Source organism: Microtus ochrogaster, linkage group LG1, assembly GCF_000317375.1.
Source record: "Microtus ochrogaster isolate Prairie Vole_2 linkage group LG1, MicOch1.0, whole genome shotgun sequence".
Lineage (NCBI taxonomy): Eukaryota > Metazoa > Chordata > Mammalia > Rodentia > Cricetidae > Microtus > Microtus ochrogaster.
In genome coordinates this window covers 45,630,926-45,640,987 of record NC_022027.1, presented here as the reverse complement: position 1 = coordinate 45,640,987, position 10,062 = coordinate 45,630,926, and the positions used below count along the sequence as shown (strand labels likewise).

General features: G+C 40.0%; 1 protein-coding gene across 1 annotated transcript in view; it reads left to right on the top strand.

The window, feature by feature from the left end:
- Ccdc158 (coiled-coil domain containing 158) overlaps window positions 1–10,062 on the top strand; it is a 63,919-nt gene that overhangs the window by 5,318 nt on the left and 48,539 nt on the right. The window contains exons 3-8 of the mRNA XM_026785029.1: window positions 608–825; window positions 3,575–3,684; window positions 4,014–4,341; window positions 4,651–4,727; window positions 6,049–6,159; window positions 8,122–8,236. Coding sequence (XP_026640830.1) covers window positions 608–825; window positions 3,575–3,684; window positions 4,014–4,341; window positions 4,651–4,727; window positions 6,049–6,159; window positions 8,122–8,236 — 959 coding nt within the window. The remainder of the gene's footprint in view (window positions 1–607; window positions 826–3,574; window positions 3,685–4,013; window positions 4,342–4,650; window positions 4,728–6,048; window positions 6,160–8,121; window positions 8,237–10,062) is intronic.

The following is a 10,062-nucleotide window of genomic DNA, read 5'->3' as shown; positions in this document are numbered from 1 at the left end:
CTTGCCAGTGTCCTTCCCCTCTATTATTTGCATTCTCACTGGAATGTGCTAAAGCCTATCACTCTAACACCTCAGTTCAGGGGCTAGGCTGCTGGAAGATTGTGCTGTGAATCTCTCCCCAGGCTGCCACTTAACATCACAGTCTCCTATCACAGCAGGGTCCTGATGCCACTAAGGAATATTTCCTGTGGCCAGATCTCTTTCCAGTTCAAAACTATACCATACTAGGTGAGATCCAAACTCCTTTGCATGGCTTCAAGGCCCTCACATCTGTATTCTCATCCTCATCCGTGGCAGCGGCTTTTCTTCTGCCTAGCACATCCCAGTGCTCTCAAGCCCACTGACATTTAATACGGTGCTTCCACTCTGGAATGTCCTCTCGTCTTCTCCAGACTAGTGCTCACTCATACATACTTCCAGACTTTTCAGGGTCACGTGCTCATCCTCTTCCCCAGCCTGTCCCTGCTTTGTGGCTCAGTCTGTCCTTCTCAGCACTCTTAACTGTCCTTTCACCTTGTGTCCTTTAGGGTTTGTTAAAGGAGCCCCCTCCAATAATGTTTGCCACAAACTTGTTTCGTGAATAATTAATAAATTCTCTACTGTTTAGGTTCTTCAAGTCCATTTTTTGTGTCATCTGTTCGTGGTACAGTAACTGAAAATGCTTCTTCAACTGGGACTTTAACACAAATGCCTTTTTTCCCTAAATATGAAGTGGAACTTGATTCTCATAGGAAGGTCATCCCTTACCCTGGGAAAGAACACATCGAACGTGTTTTGGAAGAATATTCACATCAAGTTAAAGATTTGCAGAAAAGACTCAGTGAAGTGAGTTGCATTCCTTGCTAGCAGCTGGTACCATTAGGCCAAGGAGACATGTTGTCTTGAAATCAAATGTAACCCTCCTGAAAGAAAGCATTAGCTCAACAGAAAGAGACTTCTATTTCTGTTGAGCTAATGAGAAGTTTACATACCATTTTCTTTCTGGTAATTATGTCTCAGTCTCATGATATAATTTTTCAGTGCTTCAAAATGTTATAGTTAATGACATTCATATGCTATTAATAATTGGTTTAGGCCTGCTGACCTACTATTATGACACCTGGATTTTTTTTTGTAGGATTTTACAAACACATACACACACAGAATGGTTAAATAGAATTTAGAAGGGTTGCTAAAATGTCAAGTGGACCTCATATAGAATCAAACTGGGTATTGAGTTCCAGTGGTTTACTTTCTAAAAGTCATACTTCTTACCACCATACACAAGAGCTTCATGCTGTCCTTCTTCAGTACCCATTCTCTGTGTGTACCCTCTGTTTCAGCAGAACTAAGCCACCTGATCATCCTGGGTGGACCTTGTCATTCTAGATTTCCATGCATCTCTACTTGACTGCTGCAAGACTCTTACTATCTTCATGCCTTCCCTTCTCTGAAGCCTTCCATCTAGACAGTACTGAGGGTGTTCTCTGTGCAAGTATTGTTTGTACTCTTTTGTACACCTTACTGTATCCATCAGTATGTTATTCTACCTCATCAGACAGACAAAGACTTTAGGAGATGAACCTTAAATGAAAAAATTATGTATCATTGCATTATACACATGACATACAAAGATAAATAAGCCACAACTCTCAAAGGAGTTCCCAGTTTCAGAGATGAACTGGTCATATAAACAAGTAGTGCTGTGACCTTGTGATAATACAACAACAAGACATAATAGAGACAGAGGACGTGGTAGTAGAGAAAGAAACAGAAATTGGGCCAGCAAGACGGCTTGGTGGGTAGAGGTGCTAATGCCCAAGCCTGACAGCCTGAGGATCCTACAAGGTGTCAGGAGAGAGTAGATTCCCAAGAGATGTCCTTCCAAAGGGGGGGGGGCAACAGGAGAGAGAGCGCCTCAGTTTATTTTCTATGTCTGATTTATTCCTGTTAACTCCTGTAGAGTATGTTGCACTTGTTTCGTTATTGTATTCCTATGTAGCAGAAATGTGCTAGGTACCAGATATAAAGAGATGGAAAAGACACGATCCCTTCTTTATAGTCCTGTGATTGAGATTTTACAGAAGGAAATAATCCTGTCAGAGTTGTGCTGCAGGTGGGTTCACTGGTGATGCTGAAGCTACATGGAGCTTGGCATTCCTTTCCTAACCTCACTTTGCAGCCTCTGACAGTACTGTTTCTAACCCTCTGATAGTGCTAGCCATTAGCCTAGTGCAGTGGTCCTCAACCTTCCCAATGCTGTGCCCTTTAATACAGTGCCTCGTGTTGTGGTGACCTCACTCAACTGCTAGCTGCTGCTGCTTCCTCCTTTCTTTATCCCCCTTTCTCTCCCTCCCTTTATCTTTCTGCCTTCCATTCTTTATTCTTCTTCCTTAAACAGGGTCTCATTGTAGCCCAGGCTTGCCTTAAATTTGGCCTCCCCTGCCTAGCTTCCCAACCTTTAGGAATTTAGGCATGTGCCTCTGGCCAGCCTTAGCATCCTGTTCTCATTTCTATTTTGTTTGTTTGTTTGTTTTTAAAGTTATTAAAGTTTTTCAAGACAAGATTTCTGTGTGTAGCCCTGACTATCCTGGAACTCACTGTATAGACCAGTCTAGTCTTGAACTCAAAGATCTTCCTGCTTCTACCTACTGAGCACTGCGATTAAAAGCACATACCACCACCACCCAACTTCCTATCCCTAATGATTGTATATAGACCTCTGCAAGCACAGGGTCAGTATTAGAGTGAAATCTTATATTATCTTTGTTCCCTCCGGATTTTTTTTTGTCTTCCTGTTTGCTTAATTTTAGTCTCTAGTTTTGTATTTTAGAATCTTCTCATTTTCAGTGGTTTTTGTTTTCTGTTAGAACTCAAAGATGAGGCAATAAAAGCTGTTCATCCTACACTGGTCACCTACTGTTAGCTGGGAGATGCTTCAGTGCCTGGCTTTGGAAATCTCTGCATTTTCCTGTAGTTGAACACCTTCAGAGTTTTATTTTTAATTAAAATTTATTTTTATTTTATACTTATAAATGTTTTGCCTGCATGTATGTATGTGCACCATGTGTGTGCAGTGCTCACAGAGGCCAAAAGAGGCATCAGATTCCCTGGAACTGAAGTTAAAGATAGTTGTCAGCTGCCATGTGACTGCTGGGACTCAAACCCTGGACCTCTGCAAGAGCAGCCAGTGCTCTTAAGCACAGAGCTTTCTCTCCAGTTCACCCTTATAGTCTTAGATAGCAGTAGCTGTTGCCAAGGATTTAGGTAGATTGAAGGCAAAGTTTGACTTTTCTGTATATATCATTTCAACCAGTTTTCCAGTTTTAAGGGACAAAACATTTTCCCATTTTCACTTTAGCTGGAATATTTATTTCAGAAAATGGACTAAGGCTAAGCCAGGGAACTTTGCTGATGTAGTCTAGTTATCTAGGTGAGAAATTATTCACTGGGCTCCGAACTTCAGCAGTGAGGGGTTTTTATATACATAACAATAAATAACACATAACCCTTGGGAAATTATTGCCTTCTATAGGAACTATGTTTGATGGCTTAATATAAATATAGATTAATTTGTGTGAGTTTTTTCTTCCAGAGCAATGAATTACACGAGAAACAAAAGTTTTACTTAAGACAGTCAGTCATTGATTTACAAACAAAACTTCAAGAAATGCAAATGGAGAGAGATGCCATGGCTGACATCAGGTTGGGATTTGTTACCTGAATTCCTCCTCCTCCATCAGTGCTAGAGATTGAACCCAGGGTCTGGGCAGGTTAGGCAAGTGTTCTGCCACTTAGATACGTCCCCAGCCCAGAAACTGTTCTCTGGCTTTATTCTTAGTGCTGGGTGCAGTCCCATATTCAATACATATAATCTCAGGACTTGGGTGGCTGAGATAGAGAGACTGCTGTGAGTTCAAGGCCAGCCTGGGATGTATAACAAGATTCTGTATCAATTTTTTAACTCCTTGTAGTAAAATTGGGTGAAAGTGAGTTTTATTAATATTGTTTCTTTTCTCTCATTTGTTTCATAGACGAAGGGAGAGTCAGTCCCAGGAGGAGTTAAGAAATCAGCTTCAAAATACAGTTCATGAGCTTGAAGCTGCCAAGTGCCTCAAGGAGGACATGCTGAAAGACAGCAGCACACAGATAGAGCAGCTAAGAAAAATGATGCTTAGCCACGAAGGTGTGCTTCAAGAAATCCGGTCAATATTAGTTGACTTTGAAGAAGCCTCAGGCAAGAAAATATGTGAACACGACAGCATGTCTACCATGCACTTCCGCAGCCTGGGCTCCACTATTAGTAAAATCCTAAGAGAATTAGACACAGAGATCTCTTATCTTAAAGGGAGGATATTTCCAGTAAGTGGTGAGAACACTACTTTATATTATAATGCATTGAGAGATAGCTTATACAACCCTTTAAATAAGCCAGGGTCTCATTTTCTGTTCTCTGAGATGATACACAATGCTCTCTCTTGACAGGAAACTAGCTCTTTTACCTGTACAGCTTGTAAGTATAGCAGAGCACAGTGCTGTGTGACACAGACACAGAACTCATTTTAGTGTTATTTCTACTTATATCTCTTGAAAGCATTCATTTTACAGAAACTGCATTTTCTAGGTTTAGAATTACCAGTACCCAAATTAATATCTCTATTTTAAAACCAGGTAGAGGATCAGCTTGAAACACTGAAATCTGAATCACAGAACAAAATAGAGCTATTACTTCAACAACATCAAGATCGGTAGGTGTCTGGTCGAGGCATAGAAATCACAGCGAAACTATCCCACTTATCTCTCTCCTGCAGTTCAAAAGTCTACAAACTCTGAGAGAACAAAAACATTTCCTTATCAACCCGTAGCAAACTTAGGTTAATTTTTTTTTCTGATAACTGTTGAAGCTATAAGGAAGGATTCATTCAAGACTAGCACTGCAGGTTCCGCTACAGAGAGAGAAAATAAACTCAACTCCCAACACAATAAGGACAAGTGGAGATTTCTAACCAAGGGAGAAGGTGCGGGATTGGTGGGTGGAACATTATTCACAGAAGGTTGAAGATTCCCACAAAAGATAGGCCATGGATATAGATTTTTAAGCTGAAGGATAAGTGACTTGATCACCTGTCAAGGATTGATCAGATAGCAAGAATGAGACTATTCTCACTGTGGTTGGCCTGGGTCAAAGACCAACCAGAGTGGCCAAGTCAAAGCCTAGGAAGAACAGCCTCATTGGCCTAAGAGTGATCTGTCACATATCTGCTGATTAGCTAATATGAAGCATTTAATAGTCTATGACTTAGTGTAAATATTTGTAAGCTTGTATTCATAATGTGTTTTCTTGATAGGACCCTCCCCTAGGTCTCCCTGGAGATACCATATGACATATGGTACATACATTATTCATAATACTCAAAGGTGTTTGTTTTCTTTGAGAACAGGGTCTTATTGTTGCCCAGTCTGGCCTTGGATTCTTGCAAGGTGATCTTCCTGCTTCAGTTTCTCAAGTACAGGACCAGAGGCACATACCATCGTCGCCTTGCTTAGTTCTCAGAGTTTGATACTGAGACTTAGATTCTGAATTCTGAACCTTAGTTGGTTGTAAGAAAAGGCTTCTGGAGTTGTTATTAAAGAAGTAGAATAGCCAGGTGTGGTGGTGGCACCTTTAGTCCCAGCACTTGGGATACGGGGCAGGCAGATCTCTGTAACTTTGAGGGTGGCCTGGTCTACATAGCAAGTTCCAGTACACCAGAGCTACATAATAAGAGAGACCCGGTCTCAAAAAGAAACAATTAAGGACAGAAAGAAAAAGGAGTAATGTTTACAAAACCTGGCATGGTGGCTCAGGTCTGTAATCCCAGCACTTAGGGGGCAGTGGCTGGAAGATTGCCTATAAATTCAAGACCAGTGAGGACTGCACAAAAGTCTGTCTCAGACAAAAAAGTGGAAGAGTAACATGTAAAACTGAAACAAAATACTTAGCTTGAAGGTGTTTTTCAGCATTAACTTTGAGATGAGTTATAGGTAATAATTTCCTGTATCATAACAATCATTACATTCTTTCTGTAGGATTGAGCAGTTGATAAGTGAACATGAAATTGAAATAACAGGACTTACGGAGAAAGCCAGCAGTGCACGAAGCCAAGCCAATAGTATCCAGAGTCAACTGGAAATCATTCAGTATGTGTATACTACTGGTTTAAAACAGATGTCACTTAAAAACTATTATTTTAAGCTGGAGAGTTGGCTCAGCAGTTAAGAGTACTTGTTGCTCTTGCAGAGGACCTGGGTTTGAGTCCCAGTACTTACCTGGCAGCTCACTGCTATTATCTGTGATTCTGGTTCTTGTGCACACGGGGATGGGGGAGTGTCTCTGTAGGCTTTGTGGCCAGCAGGAAAACGATCTGGGTGAGGGAAGAATGAAACTAAGCTCAGCCTTGCTTAGGTGCTGAGCTAAACTTCCAGAGTCTGACACTTGGTTTATTTTAGCCGTATTTAAGCATGGCACAATTTTGGAAAAAGTTTTCCGATAACAGTTAACTCAGTCCCATGAGTATAGCAGAGGTTAAGACATGTCTACATTGAGATTCTTACAAAGTACATCTGGCTTCTTTTACAAGAATGGATATGGTTGACTCAGAGATAGTGCCCAAGATTTAGAGTTTATAGGGAGCTTGACTAAGGTAAACATAATGCCTGTGAATGTTGGGACTGGCCTTGTCCTAAGATAACATAGAAGTCACTTAGGCTGTTATAAAATACAAGTGACATCTCTCATAAGGATGAATTTTAAGACCTAGAAGCAATGGTCAATATTTAGAGGGGGAAAGGTCTGGGATAAGTAAAACATAAATTCTGAGGGATATAGGTGGAGCCTGACTCATCAGACAGCAAAGGATAACCAGGTTGTGAACTGCATTCTTTCCCAGCATTCCAGGAGAACAGCAAACGTCTTTGAAGAGACAAGTATGCATGTTTAACTTTTCCTGCCTTTTCCAGTGCTTATCTGTACATGTGAGAACTTTGCCGTCCACAAGTTCCAGGGGATCCAACACCCTTTTCTGACCACTGTGGGCACAAGGCATGCTTGTGGCGCACATACATACATGCTGGCAAAACTCATACATATAAAATAATAATTTAACAACTATTGTTTTGACTCATATGTTGTCCTAATATCTTTTTGGAATTGCTTGGTAACTGGGTCCATGAGAAAAAGATAAAGCTTTTCCAGCACTTGAACAGAAAGATAACAGTAATATTTTTGTGTCACCATGTACAAAGTATTATTGCAAGTATTCAGGCTCCTGGGATTCACTGAGTTATTCATTCAAATGATAGTACAAAGAAAATATACCACACAAATATTATGAATACTTGTATATAAACAATTACATGTATAGCTCTCTATATAATTGTGTATGCATATATGAACACAATTAGAAAAGATACATATGTTCAAGTAGATACATAATATATATGCATATGAAATTTTATAATTTGAAATGCTGCTTAAGACTATCATGTGTCAGTCAAATTAAACCTAAATCAAACTAAAGGTTTATTGTATTTGTCTAAGTGTATGTGTACCTCTGTGTACACATACAAGCACCTGTCTGTCATGTGGGGACCAGAAGAGGGCATCAGATTCTTTGGAGCTATAGTTCTAGCATTTTCAGAATGCCCAGTCTGTTATGTAGGTGTTGGAACCATAACTCTGGTCCTCGTGGTTACATAACAAACACTCATAACCACTGAGCCCTCTCTCCCCCAGTACATTTTTAATAATATGCAAAAGTAGAGAGTAGTGTAATGAATACCTACATACATATGTATATCTTCACACACGCACACACACACACCACCACCACCACCACCAGCAGCTTTGACAATAAACATTTGTTTTTGGTGTTAGGAATTGAACAGAATTTGATATATAGCACATATACCTTATACCGCTAAGCTCTGTCCCCAATCCTGAGCTAAAACTTTGAAGAAGCAAGTTTGCAAAATGAAAAACAATTGCTCTGATACCATATAAAGTAATTATTGATAGCATCTAAGATCTATGAGGGGCCCTTGAGGTATCACTTGTGTTCTTAGTTTGTTATTTGTTTTTATGCCCTTTTCAACCCTTCTTAGAGAACAAGCAAGGAACCAAAACTCCATGTATATGCGCCAGCTCAGTGACTTGGAGTCTACTGTTTCTCAGCTGCGTTCTGAACTGAGGGAAGCCAAGAGGATGTATGAAGATAAGGTAAGTTTAGACTTCACTTCCAAGGACTGTTTCACATACTAATCAATGATATAATGTTGATAATTTGAAAAGAATAAAAATAATTTCTAACTAAAAAGAGTACTTTTAAAATCAGTGTAACTTGGTGTGAAAGCATGCTATATTATCTATTAAGTTATAAATTATTAGCTGGGCGATGGTGGCGCACGCCTTTAATCCCAGCACTTGGGAGGCAGAGGCAGGCGAATCTCTGTGAGTTCGAGACCAGCCTGGTCTACAGAGCTAGTTCCAGGACAGGCTCCAAAGCCACAGAGAAACCCTGTCTTGAAAAACCAAAAAAAAAAAAATTATTATTTAGATTGTATCTCTGAATTCATAAAAAATTGAGAAATATTTTTCAAGTATATTTCTAAAAAGTAAATTGAGTAGCAGAGAATATAGCTCACTGGAAGAACACTTGTCTAGCATACCCAAGGCTCTGGATTAATCCTCACTACCACAAAAATAAAGAATAGGATTCTGTTATTCCTTTTCATATAAGTCTTGGCTTTAGCAAATATTGAGTACCAGCTGGTCTGTATATCTACCACCAATGTTTTGGGGACCTACAACTCATCAACTTCTAATCATTTTGTGGCTAGAAAACTAAAATTTAAGATTACCCAAAATAGTTAAAATAAAATTTAAGAACATGAGTCTTCATCTTTTGGCATATAACTGCTCTTAAAGGCAGGTAATAGGCTGGGCGGTAGTGGCACACATCTTTAATCCCAGCATTCGGGAGACAGAGGCAGATGGGCCAGCCTGGTCTACAGAGTGAGTTCCAGGACAGCCAGGGCTGTTACACAAAGAAACCTGGTCTTGAAAAACAAAAACAAAAAATTTAAAAAAAAAACAAACAAAAAAATCAGATAATAATATTTTGGAGAGGCAGGGCTGGAGAGTGGCACCCTCTGAGGACCCAAATTCAATTCCCAGAATCCACAGCAGGTGTTCATAACTGCCCATAGCTCCAGGGACATCTAATATCTCCATGGGCTCCAGCACCCATGCAGACACACCCACTCATAGATACACACACATACATGTCATTAAAATTTGTTTTAATTATAAATTTTGGTACTGTTTCTATTTTTTGGTTTTAAATAGCTAAAAAGAAGTTATTTCATATTATTATCAACCATTTTTTCAGAGCTTAAAATATATTAAATTCAACCATTTGCAGTCAGTGAAATTTCTAAACCAAAAACCAAAGCTGCTTTTCAGAGATGATGCTCTTCATTCCCTGAGGAGGGTTGCTTACATTTGCCTCAGGTGCTCTCAGTCTCAGTGCTGTAGTTTGTGGAAGCTTGGAGGACAAATCCATCACTATCCTCCCTTTAGAGTCTGGCAGAGGTAACTTAATATAGTTTTTGCCATCTTGTTTACTCAGTTTCCCATTCTTAGTTATTTGGAGTAGTGATTTAGAAGAGGTAGAAGGTGATGCAGGTACTAGACCTTTTATAAAATGAAAACAGTTCTGTTGGGTGGCAGTAGAAGAAGCCGGTCACTGTGTGGGCAGACTCAAACAAATAAGTAAACATTTATTTACTTTTCCATGGGCAGCAGTTTAATTCCCACTGTCCCTCCAGCTACCACATGAAGGTGCTATCTTCTTGGCTCAACCATGTAAATTAGATCTCTGCCTTTAACCTTGTAGCGGGAGAAGGAAGATTTGCCATGGCTTTGTTAGAGTCAGCAGAGGAAACTAGCGTGGAACTGTGGAGGGTCAGTGATAGATGGGGTCCTCCACAGCAGTGTGGACCTGTAGAGGGTCAGTGATAGATGGGGTCCTCCACAGCAGTGTG